The following is a 12979-nucleotide window of genomic DNA, read 5'->3' on the forward strand; positions in this document are numbered from 1 at the left end:
TAATTGTTGCTAATCTGAAGTGTGTGAAGTATCTCATTATGATTTTAATTTGCATATCACTGATTCCTAGAGAGATCTAGCAGACTTTTTATGTTTCATTCTGTGAATTGTTTGTTCATATCCTTGGCTTACTTTTTTATTGGCTGATTCGGCTTTTTCTTTTGATTTTAGGCATTCCTTATATATTCTGGATAGTAATCCAGGATATATCCTCTCAGCCTGTGGTTTACTTTTTCACTTACTGTATGGTGCCTTAATAATTTTAATGGGATGGAATATACCAATGTATCTGATTCTATTGATAACAAAAGTGTTAATTTTAACAGAATGAAATATATCAATGTATCTGATTCTGTTGATAAACACAATTTATCAGTAAGTGTTATCAATTAATAAAAATTCATTTTCCCAATTGATAAAAAAATTTATCAAAATTTTTTCCCCCAAAGGCCAGATTTGTTTATGGTCTTAAGAAATCTTTTCTTATCCTAGCTTCATAAGTTTTACACATCCCTTATGGCTCTTTGGTGAACCTGTAATTCATTTTTGTCTATAGTGAAAGTAAGAGGTTTAATTTCATTTTTCCACATATGCATATAGTTAATTGTGTCAGGACCACTTATGGGTAGCCCCCTTTCCGCCCCTGGTTTCTGCTGTGCGGCAAGCCTTATACACCTGGGTGGGTCTCTGTCATCTGGATTGTTTTCCATTGGTCTACTTGCCTGTCTCTTTGTTGATAACCACAGTGCCTTAACTACTTAGATTCATCAGAAAATCTTGATTTTCTTACAGTTGGAGCCCCTACATTGTGGTTCCTTAGGAGTGTCTGTACTATTCTTGTGGAGAAGGCAATGGCACCCCACTCCAGTACTCTTGCCTGGAGAATCCCATGGACGGAGGATCCTGGTAGGCTGCAGTCCATGGGTTCGCTAAGAGTCGGACACGACTGAGCGACTTCACTTTCACTTTTCACTTTCATGTATTGGAGAAGGCAATGGCAACCCACTCCAGTGTTCTTGCCCGGAGAATCCCAGGGACAGGGGAGCCTGGTGGGCTGCCATCTATGGGGTCGCACAGAGTCGGACACGACTGAAGCGACTTAGCCACAGCCGCAGCAGCAGTACTATTCTTGGCCCTTGGCTCTTCTTTTTTAAAAAAATTAATTAATTTATTTTTACCACACTGCATACCATGTGGGATCTTAGTTTCCCTAACCAGGGGTTGAATGCGCATCCCCTGCATTTGAACCATAGAGTCTTAATCACTGGACTGTCAGGAAAGTCCCCTTGGCTCTTCTTTATAAGGTTTTTTTTTAACTTTTCATTTTATATTGGAGTATAATTGATTAACAGAATTTATTTACAAAAGAGAAAGAGGCTCACAGACTTAGAGAACTTATGGTTACCAGGGAGCTGGAGAGGGATAGTTAGGGAGTTTGGGATTGATACACGCTGCTATATTTCAAATGGATAACTGGGACTTCCCTGGTGGTCCAGTGGTTAAGACTCCATTCTTCTAAGGCAGGGGGCCCTGGTTTGATCCCTGGTTGAGAGATTTAGATCCTACATACTGCACATCATGGCCAGAAAAATAAAAATTAAACAAAATGGATATCCAACAAGGACATGGAACTCTGTTCAATATTCTATAACAACCTAATTGGGAAAAGAATTTGAAAAAGAATAGATACATGAAGTGTATAGCTGAATCACTTTGTTCTTCTTTATAAGTTTTTTAAAACTTCCATCAAAAGAAAAACCAACACTGTTGGAATTTTTATTAGAATGAATTGAATTTATTGGTTAATGTGAAGAGAATCAACACTTTCAAGGTAGTGTCTCTATCCATGAATCTGGTGACTCTTCCCTTAATCTGAGTCTTCTTTAATTATTTTGAGCAAGCTTTACCTGTATTCTCCATAGAAATTGTGCCATCTTCTGTTAGACTTATTTCCAGGTACTAATTAAAAATAATGCAAATGATTTTTTAAATTTACTTTTTAATTGTTTACTCCTGATGTACATAAACATACATATTAGCAACCATATTGAATGAACTCTGATTAGCTCTAGTACTTTGTGTGTTGATTCTCTTGGATTTCCTGTGAAGATCATCTATAAACAGTGACAATTTTGTGTCTTTATTTCCAGTTCTTATCCATTTTTCCCCTTACCTTCTTACAGGGGCCAGGATTTGTAGTACAAAGTTGAATAGATGTGAATAAGTAGATCTTACAGCTAGATAATCCTTATTTTGTTCCTGAAGTAAAGGGAATCTTTTTAAAATTTCTCAGTTAAGAATGAAGTTGGCTCCTTGTTTGGCTGGACAGCCCTTATTGGGTAAAGAAATGTCCTCATATTTTCAGTTTGTTTTTACACGAAAGGATATTGAAGTTGTATCCAGTACTTTGTGAATTCCTGCCGTGTGCTTAGCCCCGATCTGTCACTAAGGCAGCCTGGAGGCATGTTAGACATAGGCTGTCATCGGGAAGCCACGCAAGTCCCCAGTGGGGAAAGTGGTCTTCACACAGATCACTTGGTTACACGTGATTTTGTAGAAGGGAAGATGATGCAGAGAAAAGGATAGAATGTAGATGGGGGTGGGGTGGCAGTCACCACACAGCTGAAGGTTTCATGGACAGGCGGGACATGAAAGCCAAATGATTTTCAAGATTATGGGAAAGAAGGGCATCTTGGAAGAAGAAAGACAGGAGCACAGTCCCGGGGACAGACACTTGCCTGAGAACCAGGGCTCATGGAGCAGAATTGTCGGTCATTGTGCCAGGGAAGGCCCTGCTTTCTCCCGCAGACACCTGCACTGTACCCGGAACTACATCCATCTGAACCTCTTTGCGTCCTTCATCCTCCGAGCACTGTCCGTCTTCATCAAGGATGCGGTCCTCAAGTGGATGTACAGCACGGCCGCCCAGCAGCATCAGTGGGACGGGCTCCTCTCCTACCAGGTGTGTGGTGTGTCCAGGGAGGGCTCGGGGAGGGTGGATGGTCTGTGAAGGGCAGGCTTCCCTACCCCACCCAGGCCTGGCACAGAGGAAGGCAAGAACTGCCCCACCCTGGTCGTCAGGAAGCCCTCAGTCTGATGGAGAGAGGCGGTCCACTCTGGGGAGCCCCCAGTCTGATGGGAGAGGCTGTCCCATCCCAGGGAACCCCAAGTCCCACCTGGTGGGAGAGGCAGTGGGGAGCTTCCAGTCTGAGGAGGGAGAGACTGCCCTGCCCATGGAGAGTACTGTCTGACTCCGGGGAGTGGTTTTTTGGAGACAGACCTGGGTTTGAATTCCAGTTCTACCACTTACTCGTTTGCAGGCATAAGTTATTTACATCTCTGAACTTCAGTTTTTTCACCCATAGGGGGATAATTAGTTTCATTCCTCCAGGATAGCGAGGACCCCATGAGCTCGATAGAGCAGGTCAAGGTCTTAGTGCTAGCCCGGGCGGGAAGGTGTCAGCTGTGTGATCCTGCGTTCGCTCTGGCAGGAGAGCAGCTGGGGCGGGACCGGGAGGGGGGTCGAGAGCGGCAGGGGCGGAGCTGTTGTGCCCTGGGGACCCTTCCTCTGCCCCCAGGAGTCTCTGGGCTGTCGCCTGGTGTTCCTGCTCATGCAGTACTGCGTGGCGGCCAACTACTACTGGCTCCTGGTGGAGGGGGTGTACCTGTACACGCTGCTGGCCCTGTCCGTCTTCTCCGAGCAGCGCGCCTTCAGGCTCTACCTGAGCGTTGGCTGGGGTAAGGCCCGCCGCCGGTCATCTCACCCCTACCCCGACTGAGCGCCGCGGGTGCGAGACCCTGATCCCTCTTGGAGCTGCTGCCTTCAGGCTACCCAGGGGGCCAGCCCGGTACTCAGAACACACGGCTGGGCCAAGGGGTGGGGCCCCCTTGGAGAACCCCGTCCTGGGCACAGGACTCGCTGCCGATGGGACTGTCAAGGCATTGTCCAGCCTCCCTGCCTTTGCGTGACTCCCCCCCCCTTAAAGGAAGCAGAGGCCTTCGCCTGTCTGGCCAAATGCACGACACACACCACTGGCCGTCATGGTACCAGTCTCAGAGATCCTGGCCCCTAAGACCCTTGGGGGACAGAGCCCCACACCCAGTCCTGGACACCCCAGCCCTGAGGGAAGTGGACAGTCCTGGGTCTCAGGGTGGGGGTCCCTGGGCATGGGGCCGAGGGGCGTGGCTCTGTCACACGATGATGAAGAAGAGGAGAGCTTCGAGGAGAGCTGAGTGAGGGGGTGGGAGAGGGTCAGCCAGAAGCCAGCTGAGCAAAGGGTGGACCCCGGAAGTGCCTGGAGCCCAGCTGGAAATGTTCTGGCCAAAAAAGTTTGCCGAGAACCACTGTGTCTTTTTTTTTTGCTGGAACATTTCTGGTTGTGCTTCTGCGTCTCTCCACGTGGGATTCCAGTGAGAATGGCGTGGGGGTGGGGCAGGGGCTGAGGCACCCATCCCTGAAGCACCCCCACCAGCCTCCACCCCCGACCTCCACCCTCTACCCCGGAAACAGATGCAACAGCACTTCCTCTGGAGGGGCCCACGGGCACCCACCTGGGATGGAGCCAGGAGCGGGCAGTCTTTGGGCCTCTCACCGTAATGGGACCCACTCTCTTCCCATTTCCATGCTCCCCCCTTAAATCCCCCCCTTTCCCATACTGGCTGTTTCCCCTGAGCCCCTGCCAGGCTGAGCCTGGTCCCACCCGCCTCCTTGGGAAGTGCCCTGGGTTCCTGGCCCCTGGGTCTGGGCTCTGTCTGGTCCCCTCAGCTGCCCTGCCCCCATCCTCACACTCCACCCCTTGTTGATGATGCTCTTTGGCTACTTCGTTCCATAGGCCCTGCTGCAGAAGAGCATCTGGGAAGGGGCTTTCATGTGATCAGTGTCCTGAGGGCAAGGCAGTAGAGAGCAGGTGCTGGGCCCAGGCCTCCTGACTCCCAGGCCCTGGGCCCCATTGCCTGTCACGCCAGGCTTTCTTTAGCCCCTGAGGGCCCGGCCGAGCAAGCTCGGGTCCCGCAGTGGGCAGGTGGGCCTGCCTCAGGGCACAGCTCTTCCCTCCTACGCCTTCTCCCCTCTTCCCCCAGGGCCCAGCCCTTCCCTGCCTGGCCTCCTCCCCTCCCAGGCCTCTTCATCCTGCAGGGACATCAGACTGGCAGTGGGCAAAGCTGAAGAGCTCTGCAGCCAACTGGAGGGGTGGGTGGAGTTAGGCCATGAAGGGGAGCTCCGGGAAGGTGGTCCTCAGGGTGGGGGACTATGTCTGTCCATTCTGGGAAATAGCATCAGCGCTGGAGTGCTGTCACCATGGTGACTTGAGGGCGGAAGTGATGGAAGGAACGGTGTGATGTGTGCAGAGGCGCATGGGTGGTGGGTGGAGACTTTGGGGGGCTGGGACACACAGTGTTCCTGAGGTCTCTGACTGGGCAGTGAGGGAGGGGGTTCCAGTCTTTTACCATCACCTCATGCCCCAGCTTGGGACCCAGGGTCTGAGGAAGCAGAAGGGCAGGACCCTGGGGGACCCCCTCTTCCTACTCAGATCATCCTTTTCTTGAGGAATTGGGGTGGGGAGAGACAGAGGAGCAAAGACAGGACAGACAGACAAGTCACTGAGAGCCCAGAGCTCTTCTGTGATGCTAGGAGGCTCTTGGCCCAAGTGGGATGCTTGGGAAACACCTCCTAGCTTCATATGCAAATGCAGGAATTAAAATTAGGACTCTGATACAGCAGGGGAATCCCCAAAAGGCATGTCAGCGTCTGCTGTTGTCCATGGGTGGCTGAACACTCCCATAACCCAGCAGAAGGAGGCCTCTCAGGGGGGAGGCATGTGACACACGAGGAAATCATCACTTCTCAGAGCCAGGCTGTGTGTCTTCATTCAAGCCTTTTTCTCCAGCCTGTCTTGTTGATTTTCTAAATGGGAGAAAGATGAAGCCAGCAGGGAGCGTGTAATGTTTGCAAGCGGCAGAGCTGTGCCTGCATTTTTTTTAAGACTTCGTTAAAGAGATGCTGATGCATGAATAAAGTTCACCAGATCTGGTTTTTAACGTGAGTGAGCTCCCCTGTCCTGGAGTGGGGTCTCAGAAAAAGGCCAGTAGGGGACTAGGGATGTCAAAGACAGGTTTGCAGATGTGTGTGTGGCTCAGGGTATTGACCTGTTGCCTGCACAGCTTCCCTTATCTCACTGATACACTGACTCTTTCATTCATTCATTCCATTCTTACTGGGCATCTTCTATGTGACAGGCTCTGTGCTATGTGCTGGAGCCTTGGGAAACCATCTGCCTCTTGTCCAGTCTCACGAAGGCCTATTACTAAAGCAACATGGATGCTGGGAGGTTGGGGTTATATAAAAATAAATAGCTAAGGAGAAGGGTATCTGATGACCATGCTGGTCAGCCGTAAGCCACGCTGCTTCCTCCAGCCTTGACCATCTGCACAGTCAAGTACAGTTGCTCTGGGAGCGCAAGCTGCTCGGTAGCTGCTGTTGAGTGGACATCCATGTGTTGAGGATGTGGGTGATGGCAGCAGGAAAGGTGATGAAGTGGGTTCTGCCCTGGAAATATGCTTCCTGAAGCCACACATGCATACACATGGACTCCCCACTACCACCTCACACTCATCCTGTCCACGCACCTTAAGATGTACACTCTTATTCTTGTCGGACACCCACATCTCCACCCCTGAGAGGCACCAATAGAGACAGGCTTGGACAGGGTTGGTGCTGAAAGCCATTAGGCGGTGGGATTGCAGTCTGTGTTCTAGTCCCACCTGTGGCCTCTTTAGCTGCTCATGCATCTCCTCGACTGTCACATGAGGATGGACCATCCAATTAAAAAAATTTTTTTGACTGTGCTGGGTCTTCATTGCTGCGGACAAGCTTTCTCTAGTTGAGGCAAGCAGGGTCTACTCTAGTTGTGGTGCATGGGCTTCTCACTGTGGTGTCTTCTCTTGTTGCAGAGCACAGGCTCTAGGGTGTGCGGGCTCAGTAGTTGTGGCCCACGGGCTTAGTTGCTCCGCAGCATGTGGAATCTTCCCAGACTGGGGATCAAACCCGTGTCCCCTACATTGGCAGGCAGATTCTTAATCACTGGACCAACAGCCAAGTCTGACAATCCAATCGTAAGTTAGCAAACATATACTGAACTCCAGAGGGAGATGGTCACTGAGGCCCTGCAGATGAATTAGGTTCTGTCTTTAAGGAACGAGAAGCCAGTGTATTAGTTACCTATGACTGTGTAACAAATGACCTCTCACTTAGATATTTAAAACAACTGTATCTCGCAGTTTCTATGGTCAGAATTCTGGGTTCAACTGAGTTGCCCACCTCGGGCTTAGGATCTCCAAGAGAGGTGTCGTGGAGCTGTTGGCCAGGGTAGCTATCACCTCAAGGCTTAATGGATTGGAGGATCCACTTCCAAGCTCACTCTCTAGGTTGTTGGCAGGAAGCTCGGGTCTTTGCTATCTGTTGGCTGGAGGCCTCCATTCCTCATCACACTGGGCTCTCTGAGTGCCCACATGACCCAGCAGCTGGTGTCTTCCAGGGCAAGTGACCAGATTAAGAGAGAAAGAGCCCAAGACCTGCCTTTTATAATCTTGAAGACCTTTTCTAGCCTAATCTCAGAAATGACATGCCATCACTTCTGCTGTATGTTGGTCACACAGACCAATTTGGATCCAGTGTGGACCACACCCAGGTGTGAATACCAGGGGTGGGGTGATTGGGGGTCATCCTAGAGGCCGTCTGCCACACTGTTCCGCCTCATCCATGTGGGCAGCGTTGTGGTAGCTGCCAGAGCATGGTCAGTTGGGCTCTCTGTGTCAAGGACAGGGCTCCTGTCTCTGCTCCAGGCTTCCACCCAGCCAGGGGCAGCTGCGTGGGGACTGGGGCGGGTACCTGGAGGGGCTTTCAGTGCTACAGGAGTTGACTGAAACGGGTGTGTGGGCCCAGGCAGGGGTGGGTGGCATCAAAGAGTTGGCCCCTGGCCCACGGGAAGGGGTAGACTGTGAAGACAGTCATGGGCCCCATGTGGTGGGGACCGCTCTCTAGGGAGGAGTGTGGGGAGTTGGGAAGGGTGGCTCTTGCTGCTGCTTCTCTGAAGCACCCACGCCAGCCTAGTTCCGTACCTGTTAGAAAACATGGCCAGGGGTCAGGCAAGGAGCAGGGCTGGAGGTGGGAGAGCCCGGATGGGGGCCTTCAGGTGTGTCTGGCAGTGGCTCTGGCCTGCCAGCCCCTCTGCCCTCTCTCCCCCTCTATCCTCTTAGGTGTCCCCCTGCTGTTTGTCATCCCCTGGGGCATCGTCAAGTACCTCTATGAGGACGAGGGGTGAGTGTCTTGCTCTGAGGGGGTGCGGGGTGTGCTGAGGTCACCATCCTCAAACCCCATGGGATTCCTTGGCTCCTGGGATGTGCGGTTACTGCCTCTTGGGAGGGTAAACTGAGGCACCAGGAGCTAAATTTATGAATTTATTCTGTAATCTCCCATCCTCCCCCTCCCTGGATTTTATGATGACAAGGGTGCTAGCTGGCCTGTGGGGGTAGGTGATGTCCCCCTACAGGTTTTCCTGTAACAACTGTGAGTGAAATGTTCGTGTTATTTGTGTTTGATGCTGAGGACACATGTGACTGTGATTGTAGGTACATGAAGGGGCTGTGCGTATCTCTGTGTTTAGGACTCTGTGTGTGTGTGTGTGTGTGTGTGTGAGTGTGTGTGTCCTGGGGCTGGTTGTCGGGTGACCGGTGGCCGTGTTTGTGTGGCTGCGTGTGTGAGTATGAGTGTGTGTGTCCTGGGGCTGGTTGTTGGGTGACCGGTGGCTGTGTTTGTGTGGCTGTGTGTGCGTGTGTGTCACTTTGCACGCCCTTGTGTATGGGGCTGCCCGGCGCCTGCACTGGGAGCTGGAGGCTTGTGTGCCCGAGCCGGAGCCTGTGTGTCTCTCTCTGCTCCAGCTGTTGGACCAGGAACTCCAACATGAATTACTGGCTCATAATCCGGCTGCCCATCCTCTTCGCCATTGGGGTGAGTGATGCTGTGGGCAGGCGGTGGGAGCTGTGGTGGGCCCGGGCGCTCAGGGAGGATGGGGTCGCCAGGGCGTCTTGAGGGGGCCTCCAGTCGCCCTCCCCTCTGCCCTGCAGGTGAACTTTCTCATCTTTGTCCGGGTCATCTGCCTTGTGGTGTCCAAACTGAAGGCCAACCTCATGTGCAAGACAGACGCCAAGTGCAGGTGATGTAACGGAGCCGCCCTTGTCGGGCACCCTGAGCCCGTCCTTGGGGCAGAGACGGAGGTCCTGGGGTGCGGAGCTTGGATCCCTAGGAGAACTTTCTTCCTCCACCCAGGCCTGGCTGAGCCCCCAGGTCTTGTCTCACCCCTGTACCTGGGCAGCCCCTGGGCTTCTGGGGTCTCCACCTCTTACTTCCTCCCCTCCAGGCAGCCCGTCCCAGGGTATTTGGTGGGGGAGGGTTCTGTGACCCAGATGCCGGGCCTTGGTGGGCGCCGGGAGCACAGAACGGGGAGCAGAGGCCACGAGAGAGGTCCAGAATGATGTCCCTCCCCCACCGCCCCCAGGCTCGCCAAGTCCACGCTGACACTCATCCCCCTGCTGGGGACGCATGAGGTCATCTTCGCCTTCGTGATGGACGAGCACGCCCGGGGAGTGCTGCGCTTCGTCAAGCTGTTCACGGAGCTCTCCTTCACCTCCTTCCAGGTGACCTCGCGGTGGGGGCCCCACTCCAGAAGTTCCAGGGTGGGGGCGGGGCGAGACCAGCCTGCACCACCGAGGGGCAGCCGGGGCCTGGGCTGAAAGCGGCCCTTCGCCGGGGGATGTGGTTGGAGCAGAGCCAGAGTCCCAGGTACCCTGACACCTCGGCCAGTCTCCTCTGTGAGCGCGCTGGATAAGAAGCCTTCCTGGATGTTATCTTGGGCACCCAGCCTGGCAGAGCAGCTGCCATCCCCTGGGCTGCTCGCTGGTGGCAGGTGCTTTGCAGACATTGTGCAGTTCATCCTCCCAGAATCCCAGGCGGTGTGCAGGAGTCTCCCATTTTACAGAGGAGGAAACTGAGGCTCGTTAAAACGACATTTCCAGGTCATGTAGTTTCCAAAGCTGAGAACTGAGCCTCTCCGCTAGTATTAGGTGTTGCTGGGGGTGCGGAGTTGAATATCAACAGTGGTGAGAGACTGGCCCAACCCCTCAGATGTCTGTGTGGGCCCACGTGTGTGCACTTATGCACATGTACACACACACACACACACACACAAATAGATCACAGGTCTGGAGCACTGGGGCTCCTGAGTGAACGAATAGGGCCAAGCAGGGAAAATTCCATGTGATAAGTGTACGTTCTTGGGTTGGGCCTCTTCCAGGAGAGGTTGGTTGAAGAAATTCTGCAGTTTCTGAGCAAGGGGCCTTCTCATTCCTCCGGAAACGAAAGGAGAAGGAACCCACTACCCCCATTCCTGGGCCTGCCTTGGCTGCCCAGCCTCAGGAGGGAGATGCTGAGGCTGGAGCCCCAGGGAGCTTCAGACAGGCCTGCCTGCAGGGCGCCTCCCTCCCCTTCCTCCTGCTGACATGACTCTTGTTTGCAGGGGCTAATGGTGGCCATCCTGTACTGCTTTGTCAACAATGAGGTAAGGCCCGTGGAGGGACGTGGACCCCTGGTGGGGCTGCTACACTGACTGTCCTGGAGTTGTCCGGTGGGGTTGTTCAGGCTTCTTAGCTGAAATCGCTACTCACCCCACTGAGGCACCGGAGCTCAGGAGGTGTCTTGTCCCTGTGTTGTTCCCTGGGCATGGTTTTCTCCATCACCCTCTCTCTCTCTTCCCCCACCCAACATACACACACACACACACACACACACACGTGTGTGTGGACAGGATGCCCTAACCATACATGAGCTTGCGGAAGACAGCCTCATGTGAAGGGGCTCCTGATGCTGGGGGTGGGAGTGGGGAAGGTGGGGTGTGAATGTCAGTGGGGGTGCAGAAATATAAGAAATTGACCCTCACTCCTCAGATGTCTTATGTGGGCCCAGGCGTGTGCACTTATGCACATGTGCACACACAAATAGATCACAGATCTCGAGCATTGAGGCGCTGAGTGAACGAACAGGGCTGGGCAGGGAAAATTCCATGTGATGTAAAGAGTGGTGACTGTTACAAGTCACATGCTTGGGACTTTAAAAACCACCGTCTCATCTGCTTGTCTCTTCCTCCCCCCAAAAAGTTTTCCTACTGAAATTCTGGTTTTGAGACTCTCATTTCTCTCACGTGAGAACGTTGATCAGAGAGAGTCAGAGACACACTCCAGGTCTGGCCTGGAAATAGTGCAGAGCTGGGATTGGGATAAATTCTTCCTGGAGGGAGAAAGCACTTTCAATACGTACCGGCCGGAGCCCCGCCCACCACGGGAAAGGGGCGTGCTCCTCCGGTAACTTCCTGGTGGCTGGGGTGGGAGCAGGGGGGTCTTGCTGCCCAGATCCCCACTGACCTCCCCCCTCAGGCTGGTGCTGTGGGGTCCAAGAGACCCTGCTCGGAGGGCCCAGAGCGCCTGCCTTGCCCAGGTGCACCGCCTGGTTCCTTTCAACCATCCACAGACGTCTCAGGCCCGCTCCTCCAGACACACAGACACACATGTCCCCAAGCACTTCTGCTTCCTGGGCTGAGCCCTCTGTCCATAAGAGCCGTTCTCCAGACCCAGGGTTGCCATAGCAATACCGGATACGTGTGAGCCTGGCATTGGGCCTGCGTGGCCACCAAGGCCTGCCCCAGCTGCCAGTGGGCAGGGTGTGGGCCCAGGGGAGGAGGCCCGGGGGTGGCTTTGCTATGGCTCTGGTGACTCAGGAGCCCGAGTGCTGGTCCCGGTTCTGCTCCTGCCCAGCTCTGTGGCCCCCCAACTCATCCCAAACCCCAGAGCCTGGCATGGTGTCCGGCCCAGGGACCTGGGAGGTAGGGATGAGGGCCACCTGAGGGTGAGGAAGCATGCTGGGCGGGAATGCCAGGACAGGAGTCCAGGGTGTGTGTTGTCGTCTTTGTTGTTTGATTATGAGAGCTCAGTAAAAGAAGGAACCCGGTGTTCGGTGCTCGTTTAGTCATTTATTCGTTTGGCTTATTGAGAGAACATGTATGAAGTACCTGCTCTATGCCAGGCACTGTGCGAGGTTTGAGAGGAGGACGTGGTCCCAGCTCTCGTGGGGTACCTACCGAGAAGGGGGAGACACGGCCAGAAACAAGCGTGGCCTAAATAGTCCAAGTGGCAGGAGACTGAGGGTTAGGAGACCGGCTTTACAGTCAGGCCAGATCTAGGGTCAGATCCTGGCTGAGACTGGGAGAAATACTTAAATCTCTGCACCTCAGTTTCCTTTCCTTTGTGAGAGTGGGGGTTTTTGTCACTCAGTCATGTCTGACTCTGGGCGACCTCATGGACTGTAGCCCGCCAGGCTCATATCCATGGGCTTCTCCAGGCAAGAATACTGGAGTGGGTTGCCATGCCCTTCTCTAGGGGATCTTCCCAACCCAGGGATCAAACCCAGGTCTCCTGCATTACAGGCAGATTCTTTACCGTCTGAGCCACCAGGGAAGCCCTCCCTTACCTTTAAGCAAGGACTAACAGGGGCTGCCTCACAGGTTTGCTGTGAAAGTTAACAATCTATGGTGAATGCTGGGGATATAGGAAGTACCCTGTAAATGATGGTTTCTAATGACAGTTATCACTGGGGTGGGGAGCACAGCAGAGGTTCAGGGAAAGGGCTGAGGGAGAGGGAAGCAGAGGGGGACACAGTCCCAGTCTGGTCCAATCCCTGTATCCATGAGGCCCCTCTAGTCCCTGAGCTGGCTTCCCAGGGATGTGCCTCAGTTGGCCATCTCTTGTCTCATCTCCCCAGTGAAGGGCTGCACCACAAGACTGGCCTTCCTCCGGCTTCACAAGCAGAGGCCACTGCAGGACTCAGGCATCGTCACGCCGGCTGTCAACACACGCATCACACTCACTCACCCGGGCA

The 12979-nt window shown here is 53.4% G+C and overlaps 1 protein-coding gene across 2 annotated transcripts in view; it reads left to right on the top strand.

Moving 5' to 3' along the window:
* Positions 1-12979, top strand: part of GLP1R (glucagon like peptide 1 receptor) — a 40826-nt gene that overhangs the window by 21159 nt on the left and 6688 nt on the right. For both annotated transcript variants that reach the window (XM_043907365.1, XM_043907364.1), the window contains exons 6-12: positions 2809-2962; positions 3579-3738; positions 8254-8314; positions 8935-9004; positions 9121-9209; positions 9552-9690; positions 10569-10610. In XM_043907365.1, coding sequence (XP_043763300.1) covers positions 2809-2962; positions 3579-3738; positions 8254-8314; positions 8935-9004; positions 9121-9209; positions 9552-9690; positions 10569-10610 — 715 coding nt within the window. The remainder of the gene's footprint in view (positions 1-2808; positions 2963-3578; positions 3739-8253; positions 8315-8934; positions 9005-9120; positions 9210-9551; positions 9691-10568; positions 10611-12979) is intronic.

Source organism: Cervus elaphus, chromosome 7 (assembly GCF_910594005.1).
Source record: "Cervus elaphus chromosome 7, mCerEla1.1, whole genome shotgun sequence".
Taxonomy (NCBI): domain Eukaryota; kingdom Metazoa; phylum Chordata; class Mammalia; order Artiodactyla; family Cervidae; genus Cervus; species Cervus elaphus.